This window comes from Puntigrus tetrazona, chromosome 14 (genome assembly GCF_018831695.1).
Source record: "Puntigrus tetrazona isolate hp1 chromosome 14, ASM1883169v1, whole genome shotgun sequence".
Lineage (NCBI taxonomy): Eukaryota > Metazoa > Chordata > Actinopteri > Cypriniformes > Cyprinidae > Puntigrus > Puntigrus tetrazona.
In genome coordinates, this window is record NC_056712.1 from 14692522 (window position 1) to 14706735 (window position 14214).

General features: G+C 40.8%; 2 protein-coding genes across 3 annotated transcripts; both read left to right on the forward strand.

The window, feature by feature from the left end:
- Positions 1 to 388: 388 nt before the first annotated feature.
- On the forward strand, positions 389 to 5025 carry ints5 (integrator complex subunit 5). The gene is made up of 2 exons (XM_043258119.1): positions 389 to 651; positions 1575 to 5025. The coding sequence occupies exons 1-2, from the start codon at positions 575 to 577 to the stop codon at positions 4600 to 4602; spliced, it is 3105 nt and encodes a 1034-aa protein (XP_043114054.1). The 5' UTR covers positions 389 to 574; the 3' UTR covers positions 4603 to 5025.
- Positions 5026 to 5215: 190 nt separating this feature from the next.
- ganabb (glucosidase II alpha subunit b) lies at positions 5216 to 13920 on the forward strand. Of its 2 annotated transcripts, XM_043256814.1 has the most exons (25): positions 5339 to 5362; positions 5440 to 5516; positions 6363 to 6464; positions 6669 to 6777; positions 6978 to 7105; positions 7268 to 7447; positions 7954 to 8026; positions 8289 to 8370; positions 8548 to 8644; positions 8727 to 8907; positions 8999 to 9152; positions 9232 to 9467; positions 9563 to 9689; positions 9860 to 9939; positions 10386 to 10526; positions 10674 to 10770; positions 10878 to 10979; positions 11104 to 11347; positions 11482 to 11546; positions 11648 to 11724; positions 11893 to 11967; positions 12047 to 12160; positions 12284 to 12396; positions 12505 to 12605; positions 12728 to 13920. In XM_043256814.1, coding segments are annotated over exons 2-25 (2787 nt in total). In that variant the 5' UTR covers positions 5339 to 5362; positions 5440 to 5514; the 3' UTR covers positions 12835 to 13920. The 2 variants fall into 2 exon arrangements, with proteins under 2 accessions (XP_043112748.1, XP_043112749.1); XM_043256813.1 differs by lacking the exon at positions 5440 to 5516 and having other exon boundaries at positions 5216 to 5362.
- Positions 13921 to 14214: the final 294 nt, after the last annotated feature.

Consider the following 14214-nt stretch of genomic DNA (forward strand, 5'->3'; position numbering starts at 1 on the left):
CTGAAACAACTGAACATCATTGAGCTTTTTTTTTTATTATATTCCTCCAGATAACTGCTTTTAGTACGTTTAAGACAACCAGAGTGGACTTAGGTGGCAACTTTTTTCAAACGCTGGACAAGCAGTTCTTGTGAAAAGTTCACGCACCTGCTGGAAACTGTATAAATAGGCCCTGAATGTTATTAACCTGGTTTTATTCCTGAGTTAATAATAGGACAAGCACAATAGGAGAACGTGTTTGCTTTCGTCAGTACATCATCAAACATTCAGCCGGTTTGTCACGGGTTTTTTTTTTCAAGGAAGGTGTTGAGAGCATAGACACGGTTGAGGGTGCTTTGACAATAATCACTCCTAAACTCCAGAGGGCGACAAGCGTAGCGGCCTCGTACTTCCCCCTCCGCCGAAAGAACACGCGAGAGCTTCCGCTGTCCAGTGCGCCGTTCGTTGAAACGGTGCTGAAAATCGGCAAAAGTTGCAAATACTGCACCTTTCCCCCTCACATTTCGCCATTGCAGTAGTTGTCTTTTGTAGATAAAATACTGTGCATGGAGTACTTCGCATAAGCACATAAACGATGTCTGCGATGTTCGAGGGGAATGCCTTGTCAGCCATGCAGACGTCTCACTGCCACACTCCTCTAAACAATTACAGGTGAGCAGTAATAGAATAATCATATATGTTACTAACATTTTATAAAACATTTCTTAAGTTTATAGAGGTTTCCATTAAACTGCGTTATCGGTATGAACGAACAAAACATTGTTCGCTTTACTGACATGAACAAAGGTGGTTTGTTTTAGTCTGATTTATACGAATAATACAGAGAGCAGGTGTTTGCCAAGTTCAGTCCAGTATTTTAGTAAAGGTAAAAACAAAAAAACGAATGGAAGGATAAATCACTATTGTTACTGAATGTTTATTTTGCATACAATATCATGTGTTGCCTTCTCTGGCAATGCATTTCTGTGTTATTTCAGGTTCAGTGAAATTTCCACACATAGTTAACGGCTTTGAATTGCCAAAGCATTAAGAAATATGCAGTTTTTTGTATCTATTCAAAAATACACCTTTTTACAGTTATGACCCAAATACAGTGTGTAAACCACATTGACACTTTATGACAGCATTCCTAAAATGTGGGATGTTGTCACACTCTATATGGGTTAGTTGGAATGGAAACTAATAAGAAATAGCCTATTAAAGGATTTTTTAGCACAACTTAAAACCTAAAATTAATATGGGACATTTCTTTAATCAGCACAGTTGGAAAAGATTGAAAAGCCATTGTTTTGGCTGCAATATCATAAAACGTTTCTTTCATAGATTATATGAAATTGTATAGAATATGTGACAGCTTATTTTGAAATTATAAATAGTGTATGTTGTTTCTTAATTAATACACAGTCATAAAACAGAATATCTAGTGTTAGATAAAGGACAGTTACATTTGTGTAACTGCTAGACATGTTATTTGTAGAAATTTATAGAAAATATAGAAAAATCTTATTTTACTGCTAAATGTATGCAACATTTAATTTCTATGTATTCCGACTGTCCTCTCTCTTTTTCTTCAGTCCTCAAGAGCTGGCTTTAGAAATCAAGGCCTTTATCAGTGGCGTTGACCAGACGCAGGGACGTAAACTCAGCGTTCGTGATCATGCCCGCTGCGCAGTGCGCCTCCTTCGAACTGTCCCAGCCTGCCGTGGAGCCGTCTTGGAGCACTTAAGGGGAGTGTATGATGAATATGTTGCAGCCTTTCTGCAAGACCTGGAGGCAGAGGGTGAAAACGGTGGTAACAGTACATGTGGAGGAGGCAGCACCAGTGTATCCAATTTGGAGGACGTTATTAAAGAAGTCCATGCAGTCCTTTCTGAATTTATCAAGCTTAGTCCTAAAGCTTGGGCTCCTCTTGTGTCCACGTGGGCCGTTGACCTTCTTGGTCAGCTTAGCAGCAAACATGCAGGACGAAGAGCGGCTCCTCACTCATCCAGCCTAAATGAGCTACTGCAGCTTTGGATGTCGTGTGCAGCCACTCGCTCACTTATGGAGTGCTACTCTCAGTGTTTAGCGGCCATGTTGGCCTGGTGCCCCGATGCCTGTGTGGATGCCTTGCTGGACACCTCTGTCCAGCACTCCCCTCATTTTGACTGGGTTGTCGCCCACATTGGTTCAGCTTTTCCTGGCACTATCATCAGCAGGGTGCTGGCTTGTGGTCTCAAAGACTTTTATGCGCACGGATATTCCTCTGCTGAGAAGATCAGCCAACAGCAGCCAATAGACAAGAGCAGCAGAGTCCCCAAAATAGGCTCAGTGGTTGGTATCCTCGGGCACTTGGCCTCCAGACATTCTGATAGCATCAAGAAAGAGCTGCTCAGGATGTTTCAGGATAGTCTGTCTCTGCCCCCTCAAAATGTACCACCTCATTCATCAGGGGCAGGCGGGTGGGAGAGCTCCCCTCATCTCCGTCGGGCCACTGTACCTTTTTTGCTTCAACTGGCTGCTCTTTCCCCCACTCTCCTGGGTGCTGTTTCTGCAGAACTGGTGGAGTTCCTCAGACCGCCTGTGCTAATTCAACTCCAGGCTCAGTTCCAGGCCTTGCCCCGGGAGGAACTTGAGAATATGTTGGGTCTAGCGGTGCATCTCATAAGCCAAAGCCCTTCAGGTGGAGCAAGGGTGCTGAAGTTCCTTGCGGACACTGCTACACCATCTTCAGTGATTATATCAGGCCCTACACCCTCACCGCATGATAGTATCCGAGAAGCCTGTGACCGCTTACTGCAAATGCTTCTGCTACATCTTCACAAACTGGTTCACAATAGACCAGAGGGTGATGAACCCTTCCCACAGTCCTCTGCTGCCCCAGCAATGCCGCAAGTGATCCCATTTTTAGAGGAGCTTCAGGGACACATAGGTAATTTGTGTGCTGAAACCCTCCGACTTGAGCGCAAAAGGCACCTCTGGTTGCATCAGCTCCTATGTCTGCTATCGGTGTATGGTGGCCCGAGTGTGGCCACTGAAGCTTTGTGTCAGCTCTTCACCCAAGCCCGAAACCCAGAGGAGCTTGCTCTGGCCTCGCAGTTGTACACCCCACTTTCCACTTCACTTTCCAGGTTGCTTCCATCAACAATAGCCCGCTGTGTTGCCCAGATCCACACTCAAACCCTTGACAACAAACAGCTGGCTCAGCTCCTCAACAACCTGGCAACTGCGGTACAGAGTCAAGAGGAGGATCGTAAAAATGGAGGGGCTGCAACAGGGAGTTCAGCATATTCATCAATGGCCGCTCAACTTAGAGTTGCCATCTCAAACAACCTTCAGGATTTCTGCCCATTGCTTCTTCATGGCGACACCATGGTATCCAAGGCAGCTGTCCGTCTGCTTTCGTGTAGCCAGCTTCCCAGAGCTTGCTCTCCTGCTCATCTGTTGCTGATATGTAGAGCAGCGGTGTCACACTTTTTTGTGTGTTTACGACAGCAAGGAGATAGTCTTTGGGTAGGGGAAGAGGAAGTAGGCTACTCCATGCGACTGTTGTCACGTCTTGCAGCCTACTCTCCCTTGACTCTCAAAGCTGTGTTGCAACAACTGGTGGAGGGGGCCCTTCACAGAGGCAACCGAGATTTATTTAGAGGCCTGCAGGAGAACCCAGCTGATGACGCCACACAGTCATCCAACCTCGTTCCAGACTTGGGTGTCTCCCTGATGGATATCAACTGCAAATTTGGCACCTCTGTTAACTTCTCGGGTAATGTGTGGTCTGTGTTTCATGCTGGAGTGATCGGAAAGGGTTTGAAACCCCCATACACCCCTTCACAGCCTGACCCAGATAGAGTCAATCAGAATATGCAGACCTTGTTTGCGGTCATGGTTCAGTGCTGTAGTTCAGGTGGAGGAAGCCCTACTGGCATTGCTAGGAATGGTTCTTCTGGAGGTACCGCTAACGGCCGTGGCCTCTCTGGCAATGAACCTCTTGTTTCTGATGAACTTCCCCCAATTAATGCTGAGGCTGCAAAGGTAATTGCTGTGACTCTGGTGGAAAACATTTGTCCAGATGTAGCAAATGGAGAACTGTCCTGGCCTCCAGAAGAACATGCAAAAACCACAGTTGAGCGAGACATACACATTCGTCGTTGCTTCGAAGGAAATCCTGTGCTGTTCTATCTTCTCCGTGTAGTCGCTGCCGGACGTCCAGCTCTGTGCTACTGCTCCGTCATTTTAAGAGGTCTGCTTTCCACCTTACTAGCTCACTGGGAAGCATCAAGGGAACCATCGGTGTTGGACTCCCCCTGGCACCTTCAGACCTCCTGTTTGCTTGTGTCATGTATGGGTGAAGGTCAGCTACTACCACCGGTGTTGAGTAACATCCATGAAGTCTTTCCTCACCTCACACCCTTTGAAGTTAGGCTACTGCTGCTGGGTGTATGGGAGTACATGCGGGGGAACAGCCCAATGCCACAGAAGTTCACATTCTGTGCTGACCAAGGACTTTTCTTTCGGGACTTTTCACGAGATGGTGATGTTGCACGCTATATTGCACCCATCCACAGTGTTCTACATAAGAACATTGACAGCCTGGGACACCTTTGCTGGAGGTTTCAAATTTGACAACTGTCAAAATTATGAGATGTGGTGTTCTAAGGTCACAGGGTTCTTGCATTCATATATTTTTCTACTTATTGTTATATTAGGTCTGAAGTTGATATTTCTAGATTTTAAGAGTTGTCAATGTCAACAGTAGTAACAGCAAACCACTTTAAAGCCCAGTTGTGACAGTATCAGGAACTGTTTTTTTGTTAACCATCACATCTGTTTTTGTATCTAACATTTATATTGGCTAGCTTTAATGTAGATTTTTTAAACACTGAAAAATAGGCAGTTTGATGCCTACAGCGTAATGTATGATATTTCAAATATTCTGTTTTTGCAATTCAGCACATTGTCTCTGTTGTTGTTGGGAGGGGAACTAAAAAATAAAATGTGCATTAAAATGCCTGTTATTCTGTTGTTTATTTTGCACAAGACTTATAAAATAAAAAATTAAAAGTTGCACAAAACTACATGGGATTAACCATTGGCATTTATGCTCTTAGTGTGTCAAATGTAGTTTTCATCATCCAATCAACATGAAACGAACCACAGCTGTACCGAATGATCCCTGCCTATCTATAATATAATATAGTTTCATTGCACTATTATCTCGTGTACACAAACATACATGTCAGATGGGGAGGTTTCCATGGTAAGTGCGGTCTATAGGGATTCGGTTGTTACCCAATAGTGCTCGCGCAAACACGCTAACCAACCAACCTCCGGGAGGCTGGGCTTAATGCTGTGTGTCCAAGATGGCGGTTATCTCCATTGAAAGGTAAAACAAAGACTAAGCTATTATACAAGTTCGTCGTTAATGTTTTTAAAAAAATGTCCTCTTGTATTGATTTCAAGTTAACCGACGGGCTGCCCGCGAGAGAGTTGGGCTGTAAATCTGCGGCAGGTGTTGAACGAGGAAACGAATAGTAGATGTGAGCCATTGCCGGCCTTATGACGAGTCATCTTTAAATTTAAGACCCCGACGTCTTTATACAGCTTTATGGTTGATGTAAATCAGTAAACACGAGTATCTTTTATCTCGCGTTGATTATTTGCGCATGCATTGCAGCCTTTTCCATGTCATCCTGCGGGTGAAAAAAGCAATTCTGCGGTCGAGATTGCAATTAGTTGATTGATCGGCGTGCAATGCTAGATAAAATCTGAAGAGTTTACAGATGGTTTCGTAAAGCATGCAGTTGATACCAAAATGAACCGCTATTTTTAATTAAGGAGGAAATAAGCTTTATGGGGCGAATGAGGTTATACAAATATACGTTTACTGAGAAAATGCAGCTTTTTGAATTATGCCGTTGTTGTTTTTTACGCATTAATGCATCCCAGCTGCTTTTTTAAATGAATGGCACCAGATTGTGTCACGTGCAAGGTGTAACTTCTTTTTTTCCCCTCCCAAATATAAAAAATAACTCGCTGTGTAAGTATAAAAAGCTGTTAAATCATGGATCGTGGATGCTCGTGATTTCTTTTTCCTCCTAATTTAATTTTCTCTTTAAAACCGCAAAAATGAGCATAGTAAGAAAGTTTACTTCGCATACAAATTCTGCCAGGTCTTGTGAATGGACTTTGATCTGTTTTGGATTGTTAGCAATAGTTTTATTGTCCTATCTGTTTGTTTGTTTTTTGGCTGTGGGTGTAATTACAGAGAAGAAGAAAATGATATGCAAGCATGAGAAATAAAGAAGTGAACACAGCAGTGACTCTTATTGTTACTCCACCCAGCCTATTTTAATGCAAACCTTTTCCTCTTGTATTTTTTTCAGGATGGGGCTGCTGTCTGTAGTCTGTGTGTCTCTGTTTTTCAGCAGCGCCTTTGCTGTGGATCGGGGCAACTTTAAAACCTGTGATCAGAGTGCTTTCTGCAAGTATGTCAGAGTTTTGCTGTTAATCGCTACAGTGTGCAACTAGGATTGCATGTTAAGGATCCTGTGAAGGATAAAGTTGTATTAGTAAATGAAAAAAATTTAATTATCCACAGTATACTATTGTTTTGTTAGTTAAGACACTTCTTGACTCACATCTGTAAAGGCTCCAGAGATGCAATAGTTTTTGTGTCTGTTTGTCTGTAGACGTCAGCGGGCGCTCAAGCCGGGTCAGTCCCCATACAGGGCTCTTCTGGAAACTTTGGAGCTTAGTGACTCTCGACTGACCCTCCAGCTCATCAATGACAACAACAAGGTCCGTTTCATGCTCTCCTTTGATACCTCTTTAAAAAAAAAAAAAAAAAATATATTTCAGTGTTTTATCTGGTCCCATTTATATGAAATCTAAATGCGGTAGTTAGTCTGCATATCTTGTTACATGTCTTGGGGTGTTTTCTCTTCTCAAAGGCCAGGAAATTTGGCTGATTTTAGTGATTTCTCTACTGCTGTTTGCAGGTGCACTTGCTGTTGGAGCTGTACAGACTGCAGGGGAATATGACGCGGGTGAAAATAAATGAGTTGAAACCTCTGAAGCCGCGCTTTGAGGTGCCAGACGTGCTCATAGCAGAGCCTCCTACTGAGCCGTGAGTGTGTCTCTGATCTGAGAGTGCACGATGGTATTCAGAGAACAGTCGAACACATGCATGATTTATTGTGTTCCTCTGAGTAACCTCGGTTTGTTTCTGCTGATTTATTTTTTGCACCTGATTCCCCTGTCTGTCTTTGTTTCTCTCTATCTCTGTCAGTCTCTCAGTGTTGTCCAAGGATGATAATGGTGTTGTGTTGTCTCTGGGAGCAGAGAGCCAAAGGTTGATTGTTAGCGCCCGTCCATTTAGGCTGGACATCATGGAGGGGCCAGAGGTGCTGCTATCCCTCAACTCTCGTGGCCTGCTGGCCTTTGAGCACCTGCGTCTTCGCAAGGACACGTGAGTATTGACCTTTTCTCTACTAAAATGAGCTTTATTTGAAAGCTGAGAAAAATACCATGCATTCCTTTCAAAAGTTTGGGTCAGGGTGAAATCAGTAATATTGTAAAATATTATTACATTAACTGTTTTCTAATTTAATGATTTAAAATGCTGTTTATTCTTGTGATGGTAACCATTCCTCCAGTCTTCAGTGTCACGTGACAAAACAAGTATTAAAAGGATTCATTTTTGTATTGACTCAACTTTTGAACGGTATTTTAGTTGATAAAAATGCTTTTACTACAAGGATTTAAAAGGATAGTTCACCCCAAAAGTGGTCAAAAACATGTGCTTAGGTTGAAATAATTCCCTGTCCTCTCTCGTAAGCAGGACAAAGTGTAAGATAGCTTGCTACGGAGTGGAGGAGATTTGGTAAATGTCAGCGACGAAAGCAAACCAATTACTATCTAAGCCTAACTATTGTTATTCTCTCTTTTGTGTTTATGTTGGGTGACTTATCAAAGGCAAGCACAACCAGATGGTGCTGAGGTTAAAGAGAGTGTAGATGGAGATCAGCAGCAAGACGAAGGCGAGAAGGTCAGTGGCCGTTTTTGTGCATTTGTGGGTGTGTTCAGGTAAATAATACTACAACTTGATTCAGTGTCATCTTGCCACGTCTTCAGTTAAAACCAATATGTCCGGTTGCTGTACCTGATCTGGTTTAGCAACTTTACGTAGCGGTTATGTAACACTGATATGTATGAAAGTAATATAGTAACTAAAGAAGTGTGACCTGACAATCATCACATTGAGAACCGTTTCAAGGAATATAAGATTTTTTTTTTCCCTCCACACAAAGGAAGAGGATGGAGAGAGTGATAAAGAGGAAGACGGTCTGTGGGAAGAGACGTTTAAATCTCATACAGATACCAAACCCGATGGTACGTTTCTGCATCAGTTTCATTTCCATGAGATCATTTTACAAGTGTAGTTTTCAAATTGCTGTTCACGTGTTTCACTTCTTGAAGGTTTTTTTTTTTTTTTTTTTTTTTTTTTTTTTTTGGTTACACAATATCCCACAATAATGAAATGTTAATATTTTTCATTATTTTCTTTAGGCCCCACATCGATAAGTTTAGACTTCTCCTTGCCTGGTGTAGAACATGTATACGGTATTCCAGAGCATGCTGATAACCTTAAACTGAAAACTACAGAGTGAGTGTATATATCTTGATACACAGAAATCTAAATACACCTCCTTTAAACTCAGTAAGCAAGCTTTTTTTCTTTTTTCTAGTGGTGGTGATCCATACAGGCTGTATAACCTAGATGTGTTTCAATATGAGCTCTATAACCCTATGGCCTTATATGGATCCATACCTGTCATGTTGGCTCATAACACTCAGAGGACCATGGGTATTTTTTGGCTTAATGCAGCTGAGACCTGGGTAGACATCAGTTCTAATACAGCGGGAAAGGTAAGGGACCACTAGGCTTCTCTATATTATAATTTCTTGTGCAATTCAAGTCAAACTCATAACTTCATTGTTACCGTTGTCTTTCTTTCAGACTGTCTTTGGTAAGATGCTAGACTTCGTTCAAGGTTCAAGTGAGAAGCCACAGACAGACGTCCGTTGGGTCTCTGAGAGTGGTATCATTGATGTCTTCATCATGCTCGGGCCCAAACCATCAGATGTCTTCTCACAATATGCATCTCTCACAGGTAAATGCCAACTATGACCTCAAAACTACACTAAATCATATTCAGACTTGAATCCTAAATATTGTGGGGGTTTTTTTAGGCACCCAGTCTTTCCCTTCCCTCGCCAGTCTGGGCTATCACCAGTGCCGCTGGAATTATAATGACCAGGATGATGTCAAATCAGTGGACCAAGGCTTTGATCAACATGATATCCCTTATGATTTCATATGGCTTGATATTGAGCATGCAGATGGCAAGCGCTACTTCACCTGGGATCCCCACAAGTTCCCTCAGCCTAAAGAGATGCTTCAGGGCCTAATGGACAAGAGACGCAAGGTCAGCCACAGTAATTGTAGACCTACAGTATGGTATTATTTTCTTCCAAACATTCCATAAGGATTCTTTTGTGCTGATAATCTTGTTTTTAATAGATGGTGGCTATAGTAGATCCCCACATCAAGGTTGATAGTGGCTACAAGATCCACAATGAGATAACTTCTAAAGACTTCTATGTTAAGAATAAAGATGGAAGGAACTATGAAGGCTGGTGCTGGCCAGGTGGGAAATCTGTTGTAGTTGTGCTGCTTAATATTAATGCATCCATGTTGAGTAAAAGTAATCATTTCTTTAAAAAGATTGACCCAAAACTTTGACAAACACCTTGTTTGTGTAAAGATGCTTAATGTTGCTTGAATTGCAGTTTAACTGCATCTCTGTTCTTATTACAGGAAACTCTGGTTACCCAGATTTTACAAAACCAGAAATGCGGGCCTGGTGGGCTAGCATGTTTGCCTATGACCAGTATGAGGTAAAACTCTCAATCTCGGCATAGTGAAAGCTCTAAACTAGGAGAAGGATCTGAAACTGTTATGTCATAATGCTCTTAACCAAAAAGAGTGTTAACTAATGTTAACCTGATTTCCTTCAATAATTCTAGTAATTTGCAAACTTATTGCAGCAGATGTTGTAGCTGTGAAGGCAGGATGTGGTGATGCTTTTATGTTTCGTGCTGCATTTCCTTTCTACATATGACCGTTTCAAAAGGGTGTACAGTGCTTATATTTTTTAAAAAGTTACTCATCTGTACACCAGATTGCAGAAGGATATTGTCAATCATTGGTTTCGACTGTAAAATTGAGGTTCACAAAACTTGCATTTAGGAACTGTGAAACATCACATGTGGGGACACAGTGTTAAAATCAGAAAATGGCCAAACAAATCCCATTGTCATAACTTTGTTTCTTCATGTTTCAGGGTTCAATGGAGAATCTTTTTACTTGGAATGACATGAACGAGCCGTCTGTGTTCAATGGGCCTGAGGTCACTATGCACAAAGATGCACTGCATGGAAAGTGGGAGCACAGAGACATTCACAATATCTATGGACTTTATGTGGTGAGGAGCTGATGCATGGAAAAATGGGGGGCACACATAAATAACATTGGTTACAGTTATTTTGTATTAAATATTCTTTATGCATTAAATATTCTTCCACATTAAATGTTATTCTGTTTGATTTTTCTCTTTTGTATTATTTTGCAGCAAATGGCCACTGCTGAAGGTCAGACTCAGCGATCTGGTGGAGCTGAAAGGCCTTTTGTGCTCACCAGAGCCTTTTTTGCTGGTTCTCAGAGATATGGTGAGCACATGTGGTTGTTTTTGCACACAGAAATCAAAGACTTTTTGATCATTTTATCATACATATTATGTGAAACAAACATTTTATGTTTTGTATGTTTTCATCAGGTGCTATTTGGACTGGTGATAATGCAGCTGAGTGGGACCATCTCAAGATTTCTATTCCCATGTGTCTCAGTCTTGGGCTTGTGGGCGTCTCGTTTTGTGGAGGTCAGTAATTATCTGTGCACTATTTCACATATAATCACAATTTCATAGTTTAAACTGTATGAATGGTGTAGTGCATTATCTGACTATATTTTGCAATCATTATCATTTCTTTCCTTGCATACAGCTGATGTTGGTGGCTTTTTTAAGAATCCCAGCACTGAACTTCTGGTTCGTTGGTATCAGACGGGTGCGTATCAACCTTTCTTCCGTGCTCATGCTCACCTAGACACCACACGCAGGGAACCCTGGCTCTTTGGCCCGGAGAACACGGCGCTCATCCGGGAGGTAATCCGACAGCGTTATGCTCTTCTGCCATACTGGTACCAGCTGTTCTACCAAGCACATAAGACTGGAATGCCTGTCATGAGGTAAGTGAAGTCCCTTTGAATCTCTGTTTAAGATATTGTTCATAATTTCACGCAGAGCAGCTTGTTTGTTTGTATAGTCATAAGCACTGCTTCATTTTACATGCATGCACTTTTTCTTTTCTGCCGTGTCTTAGGCCTCTTTGGGTTGATTATCCCAAGGACACTGCAACTTTCACCATTGATGATGAATTTCTGATTGGTGAGGGCAGAAAAAATTGAACATCAAGTCTAATGTCAGTGAGTCTGTAATTTTATAATGCATTTTGCATGTGTGGTGTTTTTTTTTTTGTTTTTTTTTAGGCAGTGATTTGTTGGTTCACCCAGTCACCGAAGAAGGATCTCGTGGAGTCACAGCCTATCTGCCTGGAGCTGGAGAGGTGATTTACCACCAGCTTTATTGTTCTATGACAAAAGTTTAAAGCTTAAAAATATTTTATTTTTGTCCACGTCACAAAATTACTTGATGTGAAAATGAACGCAAATGTATGTCACATGTTGCATATTATATAAGATTAACTCACACTGTTGTCTCTTCCTATTTCCAGGTTTGGTATGATGTCCACACCTTTCAAAAACACAATGGTGCACAGAATCTCTACATCCCAGTCACTCTAAGCTCTGTAAGAGTCCCTACTTATTCAAGAAAATCTGTTTTATATTTTGGTTTTATTTATTTATTCATTCATTCATTTTTTTAAGATCCCAGTGTTCCAGCGTGGTGGCTCTATCATCCCTCGGAAGGACAGAGTTCGGCGGTCTTCTGCCTGTATGGAAAATGACCCATACACCTTGTATGCGGCTCTTAGCCCTAAGGTGAAGAACTAGTTCTTTCTGTTTATTAAAACAAATGATTTTATGTATGTATGTATGTATGAGTAATTTAACTTTTTTTTTTTTTTTTTTTTTTTTTTTTTCTCTCTCTTTCACACTTTTTAGAAATTTGCTGAGGGCGAGCTCTACATTGATGATGGCCATACTTTTAACTATGGTACAAAGAAAGAATTTATTCACCGTAGCCTCACCTTTGCCAACAATGCTCTCTCCTCCAGGTAAAGCTATTAATCTGCCCTTCACTTATGTTTCATTGTCCAGACATTTTTTTTGATTCAATTCTGTATAAGTAGTTTTGACTCACTTTGTACTTTGCTTCATCTCAGCAACCTGTGTCCAGACTGTAATTTCTTAACCTCGTCATGGATTGAAAAAGTTCTCATTTTGGGCGCTAGCAAGCCAAGCAAGGTTCTTCTAAAAATGGATGGTAAGAAATTTAATCGGTTCCGCTGAACATTGTAATTTTTGTAATGTCTTGTATTTTAACAAAAGTGACATCAATGTCTGAGACTGTGTGGTATGCTGATCTTCTCGTGATCTCTCAAACAGGCAAAGAAACCCCTGTGGACTTTGAGTTTGACACGTCCATGTCAGTGCTAACCCTCCGTAAACCTGGGATGAATGCTGGGGCTGACTGGACCCTGCAGCTGCAGTAACTCATTGGATTTCTATAGCGCCCAGGACCAGATGACATGAGATCTTAAAAAAAAAAAAAAAAAAATCACTTGGAAAAATTCATCAGTTAAACATTTCACTATTAATTCATAAACACATTGAGCACTTACAAATTCAGAAGCGAACAAGTGGTAAAGTGGGTCAGGTATTTCTCAGTGCTAAAAGTAAACAGATCCAACTGGCAGGGTCAGACAGTAAACGCTTTCCATTTTAAATGTAGTAATGTCATTCAAAAGTCAAAAGCTTTGTTTTTAATTTTGTGTCGTGAAAAGTAGTATTAAAGTCAGAATTACTGAATCATGCAGTGGATTTAAATAATTTCAGGGCAGATAAAAGTGTTAGTTGTATTTAAACCCTAAGAGCACAGTGAAAACCCGGTCATTACTGAAGTGAATTGGTCTTTAACAAATAGATTGGCTCTTTTTACATAAAAGAAAACGGCAGGTTCACAAATCAATTGTTGGTCTTCTATGTTAAAAGCTGTAAAATTGGTTTAACCATGAGCACACTGAAGGGTTTTAGAGTTCAGTTTTAAAGGTCTTCACTGGAAACTACTAAGCTCTATTTGCTTATGGCCTAGTTAGTTAATTTAATGTGGGATCATGGGATTGGATTGTTTTACAGGGGCATAACCTACTAAATATTTGAGTTTATTTTGTCTTTTTGCTTACATTTTTGTTTTCTAGAGCACTTAAATATACTATTTTTGGGATAGGTAGGGGGATTTATTTTTTGAGCCAGAATGAAACAGTCAGGCACTTATAATTATTCCAGTCTAATCTACTGTGATGGGGAAGATGATGAATTGTGAAATTATTTTTGTCATCCACTATAAATTTATGGCTATCGTGTGAAAACGACTGAACTAAATGTCTCGTGAAGGAGAGCTTTGTGTATATTCCAGTTTGACCATCTTGCACTACTGCTCTGATTTTCCACTTTGTTTCATTCCATTTTTTTGAGGGTGACCCTGAAAGCTCTGAAAATTTGAGGCGAAACGTAATGTCTACTGTGATTGAGAGTTCAATTGAGATGGTAATAAAAATTACTGTACATTCCCAACTGCATTTGTTTGTTTTGCCTTATCTGTATGGCAGCGCATTCGTTCAAAATATTAAAATAACATTTTGATTTAAGTCGTAGCTACACAATTGTATGGTAGTTGCTTATTCCATTTAAAAGTACCAATGTAAATTAAATGGTTTTAAGCAATAATACCGAAAAATAGCTTTTGAATTGTTTTACGCCGAAAGTAGCTCCAGACTGTTTTTCTTAAATATTTAAAATGTCATTTCCGATCACTATTTAATTTTCTCTTTGAGATTTTATGGATCGTACAGCAGCGGATCACTTTATATACC

Coding starts and splice junctions, on each gene's coding strand:
- ints5 (XM_043258119.1), top strand. CDS start 575: ATGTCTGCGATGTTCGAGGGGAATGCCTTGTCAGCCATGCAGACGTCT. Junction 652..1,574: donor ACTCCTCTAAACAATTACAG/GTGAGCAGTAAT, acceptor CTTTTTCTTCAG/TCCTCAAGAGCTGGCTTTAG.
- ganabb (XM_043256813.1), top strand. CDS start 5,340: ATGGCGGTTATCTCCATTGAAAG. Junction 10,980..11,103: donor GGGCGTCTCGTTTTGTGGAG/GTCAGTAATTAT, acceptor CCTTGCATACAG/CTGATGTTGGTGGCTTTTTT. Junction 11,968..12,046: donor TCCCAGTCACTCTAAGCTCT/GTAAGAGTCCCT, acceptor CATTTTTTTAAG/ATCCCAGTGTTCCAGCGTGG.